The sequence below is a fragment of the Rutilus rutilus genome (genome assembly GCF_951802725.1).
Source record: "Rutilus rutilus genome assembly, chromosome: 10".
Lineage (NCBI taxonomy): Eukaryota > Metazoa > Chordata > Actinopteri > Cypriniformes > Leuciscidae > Rutilus > Rutilus rutilus.
This window is the reverse complement of record NC_140215.1, coordinates 14764419-14780142: the sequence shown is the minus strand read 5'-3', so window position 1 is coordinate 14780142 and position 15724 is coordinate 14764419. Positions and strand designations below refer to the sequence as shown.

General features: G+C 39.1%; 1 protein-coding gene across 2 annotated transcripts in view; it reads left to right on the top strand.

Moving 5' to 3' along the window:
- The window catches only part of clybl (citrate lyase beta like), a 73913-nt gene extending 59199 nt beyond the window's left edge, over positions 1-14714 (top strand). The window contains exons 3-8 of one of the 2 annotated variants that reach the window (XM_084421732.1): positions 158-346; positions 5431-5532; positions 6150-6243; positions 6449-6616; positions 11809-11933; positions 12911-14714. In XM_084421732.1, coding sequence (XP_084277858.1) covers positions 158-346; positions 5431-5532; positions 6150-6243; positions 6449-6616; positions 11809-11933; positions 12911-13006 — 774 coding nt within the window. In that variant the 3' untranslated portion in view covers positions 13007-14714. The remainder of the gene's footprint in view (positions 1-157; positions 347-5430; positions 5533-6149; positions 6244-6448; positions 6617-11808; positions 11934-12910) is intronic. The other variant, XM_084421733.1, reaches the window with a different exon arrangement.
- The last annotated feature ends 1010 nt before the right edge of the window (positions 14715-15724 follow it).

The window sequence follows — 15724 nt, the reverse complement described above, 5'->3', positions numbered from 1 at the left end:
AGTGACCCAGCTGAGCATACACAGTTGGGTCACCCTTTCATTTTGTGGTCCAGCCTGCATTGAGAAATGTCATGCTGTATTATCTGCTGTGGAGAAATAAGCACTTTTTGACACAATGGCACAAGTGATTTCTTTTTCTTTTTTCCTTTTTTCACAGGAGGAAGCTCGGAAAACCATCCCAAAGATGCTGGCTGATCTGGATCTGGGGCGTACGGAGAAGTGTGTACGGTTGAACTCTGTGTCTAGCGGCCTGGCCGAAGCCGACATGGAGGTTATTCTACAGGCGGACGTGCTGCCCACAGCTCTCATGCTGCCAAAGGTGGAGAACACAGGAGAGGTGCAGTGGGTGAGAGAATCATGACTCTTTAAGCACTTTAAACAAAGAGTTGACCTAAAAGAGCACTCTGTCAATATTTATACGCTTTCTGTGAAATACAAAAGAATACATGGAAATTATACAGTGCAGTGGCCAAAAAATATTTTAAAAGCACCATAAAAGAGGCCCATACAACCCATGTCTTATTTTTCAAGTCTAGCTTGAAACAGAGCAACATTTTAGTCAATATTTTCTGAAAATCATACATTTTCCATTATACTGTACACTACTGTTCAAAAGTGTGGGGTCATATCTAAAATATTTTATTCAGCAAGGATGCTTTAAATCAGAAGTGTCAGAAAATACATTTATTATGCTTCAATAATAAGAAATGTTTCTTGAGCAAGACTGATGCTGAAAATTCACCTTTGCCATACACAATACATGTTAAAATATATTAAAACAGAAAACGGTTATTTTAAATTGTAATAATATCTCATAATGTTACTGTTTTTACTGTATTTTTGATCAAATAAATGCAGCCTTGGTGAGCATAGGAGACTTCTTTCAAAAACATTTAAAAAAATCTTTTTTTTTATCAGTACATTTAGCAAACATTGAATTGTACATTGAGGACTCATATGTTTCCATATGATTATGGTTAAATTATAGTTAATGTGACATTCATGATCATTTTATCCCACAAATTGAAGACTATGACCTGCTTAATGTGAAAAATGAGAACCTCTAATGTGCTCTTGCATTTTCCATCATTTGTATAGAACACAACATTCTCTGAACTCGCAGGGTAAGAAGAAACCACAGGTCTTTTCAAAGCAATAATAACAATCTTTTCTATTGGGCTGTACAGAGGACTTGATCTCTGTAGTCAGGCCCGGGGAGAAATGGGGCTGTATATCTTGGCATCAGCTCAAGAAAGCCATGACATTTTAAAACTAGCCTCACAAGACAGATGTCACAAAATACTTCTTTCCCCTGGAAGTACAGGGCCTCTTCAGTAAACCTACCATGAAGCTGGCAATGTTGAGCTTTGATGTTTAATGCAAAAATATTCTAAAATCAAAGCTGGTGGACACTTAAGCCACTCGTAGATCTCATTATTATAGAGATGGCCAGTCAGTCAGTCAGTGGCACTAGCATATAGGTCTTAAAGCTAGCAGACATGGTCTAAAAGCCACAAAACACTCATTCCTCCTGATCACCTCCATGTGTGAGTTGCAGGAGGTGTTGAGGATTCTTCAAGACGTTTGTTCGTCCATCAAAGCAGGGCTTCCTCTGGTAGTCGGCCCCAGGAGGCCCCCAGCACAGCCAATACACCAGCCCCCAAATCCCTCCAGCTCATTTCCCCCAACCAGCCAACCCAGCCCAAATCTGCAGTATTCAGCTACTCTGCATGAGCACTGAAAAGACCTGAAAGAAGCCACAATGTCTTAACTAGGTAGATGAAGGGAGGGAGGGAGGCTGAGAAATGGAGGGGGCCCCTAGTCTGTTGCTCACAGTTAGTTTAGGCTTGAAGCAGGAAGTTTTTAACTAGTGGTTTTAATTAGTGCTCATATATTTCCCGGGCCGCTCTTTTTCTTCCCTTTTTAATTGCTGACAGGTGCTCATATTTCTCTCTCTCATTCTTGTTCACTGCCATTTTGTCTATTGCTGAAAAATATTTGCCGTCCATAGAGTAGTTCATAAACAACAACTTAAATGAATAGCCCTTATACGCGTGCATGTGTGTGTGTGTGTGCGTGCGTGCGTATGTGTATATATATATATATTAATATACATTAATATACATTACACGTACACACACACATATATATATATATATATACTTACTGCAACTCGGTAATATTCCAATTATATTATAATCTTACTATCATTGTTACATACAGCTGGTATCGGGTATCCTCCTCTCTCAGCCACATGTAAAATAACCCCATTTTCAGAGTTTTGTCCAAGTAAAATTACCTACGCTATCTGCTATTCACTACCTACTAAGCCACTCGAAAATCAATACAACCCCTACACATGTCACATTGAGTAATACAGTGTGTGTGAATGCATTAAAAAAGTGCACACATATGTGGTGGGGGTTAGAACATGCTCTCCACATGCTTTGCACACGGTCCAGCTCATAGCCGCAGCAGGATATGGGAGATTGTGAGCGGAGAGGAAGTCATGTAGCACTGACCTGACATGGGCCCATTGCTTTGAAAGTGGCGTGAGACAAACATGAAAGGAGAGGATGTTTCTATCTTTCTCTTTCTCTCCCTTTTGTTGTGTCTCACAGATCTGAACAGTTTAGATACATTATCATACTTGGTTATATAGAGTCCTTACCAAAATTGACCACGGTTGGTCACTAGTTTTTGTAAAAAAAAAATACCATAGTTACTACAGTTTTTGTTGCCACGAATTATTTTTGTGGTATCTTGGTTTTAGTGAAAACTATCCTCACAAATTTTTTTTTTTTTTAAACTGTTTAATATATGCAGAAACCATGCAAGTCATTTGTAGGTTAATTCCTCTTAAAAGGACAGTGGTTCTGTGCTGTTATTGGTCTGTTTGTTTGTGCTGTCTGACACAGCAACATTGATTCAACCAATGGCATGAGTTAGGGGGCAGGACTACCTGTTTGACCAATCAATAGCAGGCAAACGTTTTTCATTACATTTTCAACAACTGATTATTTTTGTAATTCTATTTGCTTTAAACTATTTTTTTTTTTTTTTTTTTTTTTTTACTTTATTTTAGGCATACATTAGTAACAGTAACTGCAGAAGCTATGGTTGCTTTTGTGAGGGAAATAGTTAAAGAAAATAACAACATGCTGAATAAACTATTTTAAACCGCAGCATTTTGATGCCTTTTACAAAATTAATTGTTTTTAGTTTGAGTAATCCAGTGATGTTGTAACATGTTTTACTCTGGAATGAAGAGGGAGCTTAATAATGGTACTTGTTACTGTTTATTTTTTAATAAAATAATCGTTGGCTATTAAATTAGCATTAAATATCTCTTTTTCCCTTATGTATGTGTTTGTGTCTTTTGATGAGCAGTCAGTGAGTGTCTAATCCAACACACATCACAAAGTCGTACCACTACAAGCCTGATTATCTCTCTCTCCTCCTCTTCTTCTCGTCCCGGCGGCCGACCGACCCTAAATCCCTCTGTTGTTTATTTTCTTCCCCTTTCTAACGTAGATGAGCAGAGGAACCTCCAGACTGATTTGTTGCTAAAAGATGGACTTACTTGTTTCCTTTTGTGTGAAAATCTTCTACTCTCCCTTTCTATCCTCTCTCTCTGTGCTTGTTTGACTGACAAGGCTTATTGGACTATAACAGGCGTAACTCTCCCCCCCTCCTCCTTTTGTCCACAGACAATTCTCCCACAGATTCGGAGCTGTGTGCATTCTTTGGCCGCCACACTACTGAGTCCTGAAAGGAACCAGCTCGAGTCCCGTCCCTCCCCGTCCGCTCCTAATTCTCCCCCCTCCACCACCACCACCACACGGTGAAATGAGCACTTCAGCAGGCCGGAAACATTTAATCTGGCCCTCTTTTGAAGAGAATTAATTGAAACTTATCCACTTGCCGCCTTTTTCGCTCTAGCGGCTCCCTCGCCCCAAAATCCCTGCCTCGTTTCCATCCGGATCATGGTGGATGGGGCCGCCGTGGCACTTGTTGTCGAGAAGTGTGGGTTTTCACAAGCGGCCTATAGCGACCGGAAAAGCTTGTCACCTGAGAGCGGTATTAGCGTTTGCACAAGTGCGGTTCAATGCTCAGACTGTGTAAATATTGAAAGGGCTGACCGTTCCCATTACTTCAGTGTAGTAAAAGCACACCTGTAATTTGTTGTCACTCATCGACTTCCTAATGGCACCTCGTGACGGGACCGAGCTTTTCGTTTGATTGAGGGCTATAAATGCTTAATTTCTCTGCCAAGTGGCTATAATTTTGTGCAAAAATACGGAGCCGTCGGAGAGGGCAGTGTGGCGTCTGATAAAAGAAACTGTGAGGAAATGGAAGGGCCGCCAAACAAGCCCTACCCTCTCCCTCCCTTTTCTCTGTTCGAGGGGAATATTATGCTAAGCCGTTGGCGTTTTTATGTTGCCATAGCAGCATTACTCCTGCAGGGTTGTGACCTCAGATGATTACAGTACAAAGCTTATTGGGTCTTGAAAACCCCTTTGAAGATGAAAAGTCTTTGATGGTTTATATTTATGCAAATCTCTCAGATATGATTTATCCTACTGAGATTGAATGGGGAGATGATTAAAATTCCCCCATTAGAAAAAAATCCCTCAATGAAGGCATATTCTTTGAGCTAATAAAACAAGTGTGTGTGGGATATTTTAGCCTTTATTTGGAAAACTAGCCTTGACGTACCTGAGGTTATTTTAATCTGCTGTCCCCAATGTGTGAAAGAGAGACGGAACGGGGGGGACAGGGAATTACACTTTTCTGCTTTGAGTTTTTTTCCTTCCCTTCCCTTGCCTTCCCTTCCCTTCCCCCCTCCTTTTATTTTTGTACAGGCTTTAAAAGAAAATATCTGACAGAGGGAGCTTTTGTGTGTTTCCAGATGATAGATTTTGGAATTTGGGCAACCCCACTGGCAGTCCACGGCTAGCTGTGAACTGGTCTGTTGGAAAAAATCAGAATGCTTTGGTCTTCAAAGCACCAAACTTCATTTTAAAACCTTCTTAGGTAAGCTCAAATATTAGCGGTAAAATGAATAGCTCGGAGAAGTGTCGTATCACACATCGCAAGTCTCACGAGTCTGTCCGCCGGGGGAAGCCGAGGCTCTGCATAAAACTGAAATGAAATGCACTCCCAGACAGCTCAAATCTCATCCCTTCCCTTTTCATATTCAGCGCTCCTTTCTTTGTAAATTCAGACAGGAACCTGTAGTATATCTCGAGGGCCCCTGTGAAACAGGAGTTGTCCAAAGACTGTCAAGTTTTTGAAGCCATATCTCTTTATTCTTCTTCTTTCTCCAAAACCCTGAGTCAGAAGTTTTTCAATTTAATTAGGCTTGGCTTTTAAACAATGTCTTCTGTTTAAACAGTTTTTGACTGTGTGTGTGTGTGTTTGTTTCAGTTTGTTGACAGGTTTCAGCGGTACTTAAAAGGCAGAGAGCTTGAGGAACCCATCCGCTTGGTCACCTTTGTGGAAACTGCTTTGGGTCTGCTGAATTTTAAGGTAAATAACACCCTATATTTTGAGTTATAGATATTAAAAATGCCCCTATTAGGAAAAAAATGGCCGAAGTCATGTTTTTTTTTTGTCTGCTTATAAAATATGCAGTTCCTTTTTTTCTTTTGATTATTTTTCTTCCCCCTCCCCCAAACCCTCTGTTGTGCTGGCTAGACAGAATCCCAGAGCCAAGACAGGGAAATTTTGCAGAGTCACAGCGAGAAGTGAAATTAATTTGGAACCCAACAAAAGCATTCAAGAAATTCCATCTGCTCCGCGCCTGACACGGTCATATCACATTCCAGACTGTCTCTCACTAGTCCTGGTTCTGGGGTTAGTTTCAGCCTTGGACGGTCTTCACAGATCTCTAGATTCCTCCATCCACAGGGACAGAGACGGGCCATTAATTGTGTGTGTGTGTGTTTCTTTTTTTTAATATCTGATATAGTTCCATTTCTAAACACAAATATAAAGAACAGAGGCATGGACAGCGATAAAGGGAGTATTGGTGGAAAATTAGAGTCGTTTGACTCTGTGACTTGATTGAGTGCCAAAGTACACACACACACACACACACACACACACACATTTGCACAGCTCTTTATTTTCTCTTTCTCTTGAAGGCAGTGTGTGAAGCACTTCGAGATCTTGGGCCAAAGGCAGGTCTTCATCATGACGGAGTTGTCTTTGGGTCAGATGACTTTTGCGCCAGCATAGGTCTGCTATGTTTTTATCTCTCTCTTTAATAAACCTTTTTTCCACTTTGTTATTTTTTTGCTTTGTTTTGTGACAGTACCAAAAATAATAAGTTAATGTAAAAGATGCAATTGTATGATAATATGTCATTAATACCCCTTCAAACTGCACATATTTATCTGTTATATGATGCTTGGGATTTTTAAAAATGATGTTTTTGATCTAGGAGCCACACGCACTAAAGACGCTAAAGAACTCCTGTACGCTCGGCAGAAAGTGGTGGTCACCACCAAAGCGTTCGGTCTCCAGGCGATCGACCTTGTTTACATCGACTATCAGGATGTGGATGGACTGAGGCAGCAGGCCAGAGAGGGCGCACTCATGGGCTTCACTGGTACGCTGACTGCATCATTTTTCTTTTCTGTTCACTTACTGTATTGCATTTTTGCCTGGTCCTCCTTTAAGTGGGTCTTGGTTCTCAAATGATTTAGGATCTCAATGAAAATTCATGCACTAACATAAGCATAATAGCATATAGAGAATATACTGGCAGAACTTGGTAAACATTTCTGTTGCATGAGCAAAACAAGTAAGAGAACCAGTGATTGACAGAAGTGATTGACATCATAATATTCAGGTCTTAAAGGGATATTCCAGGTTAAAAACAAGTGGTAATGGACAACTTGCCACAGATGCGATGAATAGAGCACCACTTGTATTTAACTTGCAAAATTCCTTAATGAAAATATTAATTACATTTCATAAATTATATATTTTATCCTCTGGAGATTAGTGGGTTCATCTGTGTATTTTTTAGTATTTCTGTTCCTACACCTTTGAGTTCCTCTACATCTTATATTTGATCAGACATCTACCTTATTAGTGCTGACATTAGTGCTGGTTGTTATATTTGAAATCTGCAACACTTTGTGGCATCTGTTTTATAATTATAATGTTGCCCATATTGCATTGGTGATTTGATTTATTACCCAATCATTTAATATCCTACATGAGTACATGAAATTTTAAAAAGAAAGTTACTGGCATGTGTTTGTCAGTGTGCGCATGCGTGAATGTTTTTTTATTTGCCTGTGTGAATGTGTATCTGTTATTTGCGAGTGTGTTTGTTGGAGATAGACGTATGTTCACAGCTTAGCGATGTGTGGGTTTGTAGCCAGGAAAGTGTGTGTGCGTACGTCTATGTGTGTGTGTGTGTGTGTGTGTGTGTGTGTGTGTGTGTGTGTGTGTGTTTGTACGTGTGTCTGTGCATACGTACGTACGTGTGTGTGTGTGTGTGTGTGTGTGTGTGTGTGTGTGTGTGTGTGTGTGTGTGTGTGTGTGGAGTCCTGGTGAGCTGGTAACTGGCCACGGGAGGCCAGACACAGCCCTCCTCTGAGCCTCCGCTAATGAATATGTAATTGCTGTTTGCAGAATACACACTGTTCTCCATGCACATCTCTGTATACACTAGCAATGCCATTCCTCCAGAACACTCCTCTGCTAAAGAATATTTCACTTGTCTTGTTTTTCTTCATGCCACTTTTTTTAAACATCAAAATTAATCAATAATTCCATCTAACACTGAATTTAATTTAAGCCACCGTTTTTATTATCATTCAGCTCCGGGGAAATATTTTATAGAATATTATATTTAATAGAATATTATAATATTTAATGAAAATATTTTAAGAGAATTCATCAATTCATTGAAGAGCATTTACAACCATTATAAAAATGACCATGATAACCATAGTCTCTCCAAAAATACCATATTATTATTACTACTGTAAAATAATAATTAATTAATATTGGATTGCCTTCAAACTATGCAAAAGACTTTCAGAATCTTTCTATGCAAAACTATGCATTTTTCTTGATGATTGTAATGGATACTACAGTGCAGTAAATTACCAAATTTTTTTACTTGAGTAATTTTTTTATTTTGGCAGAAACTGGTTACCATACAACAATTAAAAAAATGCAAATATTCATGTGAGCCAACTGAATTCTTTACTTTTTATCATCATTTTACGGTTTGTGGTGTCCCAGGACGTCCATCAGGGTGCCACTGCGAGGTTGGTTGCTTGTATTTCTCCAGCAGCCAGCCCGCGGGTTGACCATGCCATGTTGCAGCCCATCAGCCGGGCGCTCTGTTCAGCAGCCTGTCATTAGGCAGGTGGGGTCGGGTTTGATGACTCTCTTCTGCCTCTCGCGCGAGTCTGAATTGGAACGGCTCCTCGTGTAGCATGCGCTCAGCTCACCGCCGTTCTGTTTGCCACTGCTAGTCTGAGGTCCCTGTGTGAGGAAGCCTACAGAATCACTGTTTACAGTTTACACCCTCAGTGTGAAGTGTGTGTCAGTGAATGGGTTTTTATCCGTAGGCAATTAAGATTGCATGCAGATAAATGTAGTTTAGCCAATTTTTTTCTTCTTATTTTGTATTAAACTTGCATGAGCAAATCTATTACTATAATATTTAATGCAAATACAATAATTGGGGGCTCAGAACGGTTTTAAACTTTTTATTAATAAAATGGTTAGTTGAAATCACTATTTTTTTTTTGTATTTTCAAAATGTACTTTAGTTATTTATTTTAAATCAGTAAATTGTAGCTTTATGTTTCTGATTTTAACGTTTTAAAATTGTAATCAGAAAATGTCCTTCAATGTGTTCTTAGAAATAAATTGGCAGACTTATCTAAAATATTTTTAAATAACTAATCGGGCATTTTATCTACCATGAGAAATACTTTTTCCAATATATTTGTTCTTAAATAAATATATTCCTTTGAAAATAATAATTGGGCTAAATACTACAATGATCACATCTTTAGCAACAGACAAGCAGTTAAATCTGGTACAAAACAGAAAGGCCAAAAAGTTACAAATTAAGATGAGTCTTACCATACATTTTATCCTCTCCTCTTGTATGTATTACTTCACACATATTGTCTAAACATTATTTCCCTGAACTCCCCACCTGTGAATTGACTTTGGCCCTTATGTCGAGTCATAGCTACACATATGTGGTGCTGTATAATGAATACGATTTTTTTTGCTGGTCTCCTAAAATGAAACAATATAAAAAGGTTATATATTATTTAAGATCATTCAAAATAAGATTTTCCTTCTTTCTTTTATTCACGTTTATCTTTTTCTGTTGTTGTTTTTCTGCCTTTTTCATAAATTCTGTCCTTCTAAGTGAGATTTTGAGAATCATCTAACAGTGGTACTCTGCTAAATGGTAGTGAGCCAACCAGACATACTCAAAACAGATGGCACCCTGCGATTGGCCAAATGGCATTGGGGAACATTAATGATGCACTGCAGCCGGCCAATAGCGGCGCGGCGTAAGGGCTCACCACGCCCCCCTTGCTCACTCTGTCACTAGCTGGCTCAGAACAGACAGCTCCTGAACAGGTGGCAGTCTGGGGAAGGGGCATATTTTGTTGATGTGAGGGAACGACCCCCTGCCAGTCTTTTCTGGGATGGGCGTCACAAACATGGACCTTGAGCCTCAGCTTTAGGGTGTTGATCCAACAGGCCGTCTCCTCCAGAGCAGCAGAGGGACAGTACACACACACACACACACACACACTGGTGATTCTTCCTTCTGCAGCACTGTTGGCTCAAATAGAAAACACCGTCACCAAGCTGGTTTGGTTTATTTACATTAAAGCGCATGCTTAGCTGTCATTGGTTAACCTGACGCCTCGTTCACTCTCGGCTGCATCATCAGATTGTCGTACCTTGCAGTATTTGGCTTCGGCGATGTGTAAAAGATGCAGAAAGTAACACCTGTGCTGTTGCAAGACCGTGTTAACATATGACTGACATAATGCTGCAATATGTAATATTGTGTGCTAAATTATGTGGGATCTCAATAGATAACACATGGCAGAAGCTGTTTCAGATGGGTTAGCTGGGGAAAGACCCACAGATGGAGCTAATGGTTTTCTCATGTATTAAATTCTACGGCTGTCAGCTAGATACCTTTCTGTGTTTGTTTTTAAGAGACGAGCTAAAGCGGAGCGTAACAGCTATTTATTTTTTATATCATCACCTAAAGGTTTGATCTGGGAAAACGTCCCTGATTATTATGGTGCAGTACTGGACAGATGTTATTTTTGAGAATAAGGTTTCAGCCTCCATGACCGTAATCCGTTTTAGCTTCTTAGCCGATGCAGCAAAGTAGGGTGGAAAAGGAAATGTACAATTTGAAAATGGTACCCACGGTGTCAATGAAGCAACTTTGGGTTTTACAAAGGCCCTACATAAATAAATAAAAATTAATAATACTAATAATATTGTGGGTTATTATTATATTATTGTTGTTGTTATTTTTTATTTACATAGGGCCTTTCTAAAAGCCATTATTATATTTATTAATATCAATATTATTATTAATACAATTATTCAATAAAAATAAACGACAGATTATAATATTATTACTTATTTTGCTTATATTACTTATTATTACTTAGTTTGGCTTGTTGGTATATATGTATATTATTTTTAAAACGTTTTTTAAATGTTTAAAACATGCTCTAGAAATAACATTGATTGATTGATAGATAGATTATGGAAATTAAAAAAAAGAAAGAAATCATTTTAATTGATCAGATGCTCACAAAGCTTGTGTTTTTTAGAGGTAGATTTAGTAAGTGCATGGACATTATGGATCATTTCATGGTCATATGTAGGAATTTTTTATTTTTTTATTTTTTTTTATCTATTTTTCACCCCAGCGTTGGATCATTAACACACGTAGCTGATGCTGCTATCCTTGACATCTATGTCTATGTGTAGTGTGTATGCATGAAGTGTGTTGAGGTGACTGTACATGTGTGTGGCTCTCACACAGGCCTGTTACAAAAACAGCAAGTGAAGTCTCACAGAGGCTGCCTCAGATTGGAGTGTAACTAAGCGTGCAGTAAAGTTTCAGAGTTCAGCGGGGCACAAGGCGAAAATCGGGATGACACCCATAATTCATAGCATCCTCTGTCCCTGCTGTGTCCCTTAAATTCATTCTTGGTCAGGGAGCTGTACTGGAGAAAGAGGAGAAAATACACACCAATGCCTTTGCTTCTACTGAGCCAAAGCCCTTTAAATGTGGAGAAATAATCCTAGATGATGTTTTTTTTTTCTTCTATTTTTACAGAATAGTACTACTTCCTGTAGTGCTGTATGTAAGTGGGCTCCACTGTTAATGGTGCACTAAAAATACAAATAAAAAGTTTTAGAAATGAATACATGTGGGCTGACATCTTTAGTCAAATACTACTCACTCTTATTATTGGACACTTTTGGTTGTGGAATGAATTGGTATGTACATTACGATAGGTGGTTAAAGAAATAAGAAATATTTTATTAATAAAAAAAATATATATCAATTTTATTATAAATGTTACTGAAGTATGAATGTTCAGGATTTCAATTTATTTATTTAATCATTCATACGTCTATTCGTTCATTTTGAGACATGCTCATTAAATATGTTATTCTCTTTGGAATATTTATTTACTGTTTATGTTGTTAGTGACTTATTCGTTTGTGTTTTTTTTTTTTGCACTTGGTTCTTTCTAGGAAAACAAGTGATTCACCCCAACCAGATCAAGGCCGTTCAAGAGGAATTTTCCCCCAGTCCAGAGAGAATCAAGTGGGCCACGGAGCTGATCGCTGCATTCGAGGAGCATCAGAATTTGGGAAAGGTGCACATTCAGTAGTCCCAGAGTTTCCACACAAAGATCTGTATTATTTTCCAGCCTGATATAGCATCAAGATATCCTCCATGATCCATGCAGCATTGTAGCTTTTGTCTGAGAAAATCAAATGAGGTGTTGAATATTATAGTTCCTAATTTAGTGCATCATTGAGTCCTGTGTTTTCTGCTCGGTAGGGCTGCGCGTGTCTGAGATGTGCTAGTAATGTACAATCTGCCAGTAATTCTTACGCTAAGGATGGCCTGGGGGTGCATCAGCAGCACTCTCCCCGTTCGGCTCTTTGCTCACAAACTGAAATTCCGGGACACAGTTGCTCGATTTATTTAGCGTTTTCCTGTGTTTTTTGTTTGTGCCCTCTTCGATCTCCTTGCAGATTTATTACAGAAAATGTTTGCAAAATACCCACGTGAGGTTTTACTGCCTCTCAACAAATCATTTTTAGACTCTATCAGCATAACATTACATTTAGGATGCAGTTTAACTGCAGATTTAGTTTCCTTGGATGCATATTTCATGTAATTATTGAAACTCTTTTTTTTCTTAAGAGGATGTGAACGAGTAGACCGATTGAAATATCCTTCTCAGTCCAGTGGTGCAGTGAATAGGAGTATCTGGCATGCAAATAAAAGACTTCCAGCTCTAATTCCTGCAGCTGTCAAGAATATCTCCATTTTCATTCTAATGCTGCTCAGTATTTTTAGTCCTTTTAAATTCCCAACCATCTTGAATGAAACACTGGCTTGGAAGCTAACATGAAGTTACTGATTCGCTACAATAAACACCATTAACACAAGCATTTAAAAAATCCTTCCTTTGTAATATATATATATATACTCTCTAACCACCCTATCCTTCTTTGTAGTGTCGTATATGCATTGCATTAAAGCTGTGTAGTAGGATATGTTCTTCAAGACAATATCTACCTTTATTTTTATTCAACCAGTGTTCTGTTCTCTTCTCCTCAGGGGGCTTTCACCTTTCATGGCAGTATGATTGACATGCCGTCTCTGAAGCAGGCTCAGAACATTGTCACAATGGCTTCAACTGTTCAGGGAAAATGAGCCAAATCTGGGTTCCTCAGACATCAAACTTTGCACCATGCTGGCGGTGCCGCGCACTTCACGTCAACAGCTAAAACGATCTGTGCTTTGTTTAACCAGTAACAGAGATGTGATACTTAATTAGTAATTGATTGATTATTTTGTCTTCTGCAATACCTGGTGCATGACCATTTTATGCATTAGTTTGTTTGTGTGTGTGTGTCATGTTCGCCCCTTGCACGTCTAGTGACAGGGTAGACGATTGACCGTGGTAAAGGTTGTGCGTGCCCAGCGAAAGGGCAAACAAACAGAGCTGCCCTGCCGTTGAGCTTCCATTCAGCCTGAAGGCTCCTCCAGGCCCCGGAACATCAAAGCGCTATTTGCCAAGAAGCCGCCATGAATTTACTAAAACCAACATCGAGAGAATGAGCCTGTGATCCCGCTCTAAATTGTAGGCCTTTGTTTCAGGGGGACTCAGCAAGTCATTTTGTTCTTCAAGACAAGGCTTGAATGTGTCTGCAGCCTGGCGTAAGCTCTACGCGGCGTGCCACACGCTCGCTCGCAAACACGTACACAAAGAGCTCCGCAAGGGATCCCTCTATGTAAATATCAGCAGTTTTCTATGGATTTGTTACCCGGTCAGTGGTTCCCATCTCTCCATCCAGCTTCGGAGTCACCATGAACATGGCCACGATGTGCCGCCGTTGTCTGTTTCGCCAGTGTTCCTCACACTCACTTTGACAAGAATGCCTCTTTTGAAATAAAACTTTAGGATGTCATTCCCAATGAATGACCTTCCTTTCCACCCTTGAGGGCGTTGTTATTGTTTATGTCGTGTTTGTCATGAATGCATCCTACAGTACGCTATGTTCCCGCTCCTTCCTGCTGGTCTCCCACGAGCTGATGAGGTTTTTGGCAGAAATGTCTGGGGCGGATTTGTCTGGGATGGGGGTGGGGGGAATGGTTGATGGTTCAGTTGGTCACTATGGTAATATAGGCCTCTGCATAAAGCACAACTGAATATGGCGTGATCAATAGTGTCTGTAGCAAGCGACTCGGCCTGAGATCCGTGCCAGCCTGGGGACACAAACAAAAATATGGAAGCCGCTGCTGTGAGTGGCCCAAAGGGCTCGACAGTAAGCTGACGGCCTGGCACCCGTCCCACACCCCTCCACGCCCCCCCCCCCCCACCCCTCCATGCTCTCTGCCTTTTGCACTCATTTATTTTTCATTTTCTTTGGAATTGTCTTTTTGGACTCATGTCAGACAAGCCCTTTCGCTCTAAGCGCTCTTTAAGCATGTCTGAAGACTCTCAATCAGATCCTGAGACCGTAGGATTGGTAGGCCAATGCGATGAGATTCACCTAGAGCCGTCCTGCGCTTAATTACCTAAATTATACAATTTTACAGTATACATTTGTATAAAAAACTTTTATGTTAGATGTGATTTGACAGCACTAATATATTTATTATTTATTTGCAAACTTGTTATACGTGATTAATATTGATATTGGCATTAAGGTATAGTACAAAATATATATTCTGTCATCATATTTTGAAAAATGTCTTTGCTGTCCACTCCATACAATGAAATGTTTTTAGACCACATTTATTTGAACTATATGAAAAAACTGCTGAAACATTCAGAAGAATCTTTTTTTGTTCTTAGAAATATTGTTTTGCAGAAGAAATAAATCCATACAGATTTGGAGGGGTGAGTAAATGTCAGAATAAAAAAAAAAAAATGTGTGAACCATCCCTTTGACACCACTCAACCAAAACACAAGAGCTCCTATGATGACCTCTGAAACTTAAGCCTCTAGGAAATATGACTGTTGATTGATATGACATTAATTTGAAACTAGCTTTATTTATTATTATTTTTGGCTGACCCCTACCTTATGGGTTTTTGTGCCTTTATTGTCATTTATGTTTGTAATATTTATTGTAAAGTGAAATTACATTTAGCAGTAGAATTAATCCTCTGATCAGTGCACTAAAGGCACCATTTCTTTAATTAATAAGCTTGGAACTGACATAGACAATGATTCAGGGTTTAAAGGATTTGCGGACTCATAGTTCAGCGAAAATACTACTTCCTCCCACTTCTTTGTCATTTTTCATGACATTTCTATTATGCCTGTAAGTTGACATAATCTTTTCAGCTCACAAGGCGGAATTATTTAAATACATTTACTGGTATTCCCAAAGAGAGTACAATACAATTAACACGAATAGGACCTTACCTAATCTTGACAGCACTCAATTAGGCTTGAAACACAGTCCTGATGGTTATGTGCTGAGATTGCTCTCATAAATTATCTGATATCAACCCAGCAGAGAAAATGCATGTATGCAAAGTGCTTTCAGAGGAAAATTAAAAGGAAACGTTTTACATATTTTTCATTAATCTCAATGGGACCCGTGTGGCAGGGAGGATTTTGCTCGCCTAATTTCTCGCCAAGGGATCTCCCAATAATGACTTCATTCTTTTACTAGACAATATATGACAAACTCATTTCAACAAAGATAATTCCCCTGCAATAAAACGAATCGTTTACAACAAGAGCAAAGCAGGAACAATTTTGGAAATAATGTGTAATTGAAATGAAATTTAATTTATTGGCAGTGGGGGTATAATGAGTGAAATTGAACTCTAGTAATGTTGTAAAATGTCTGGCGTTTTTTTTGCACGTAGGTTAATGCTTGAATAACATTGCCAGAGAATAACTTCAAATA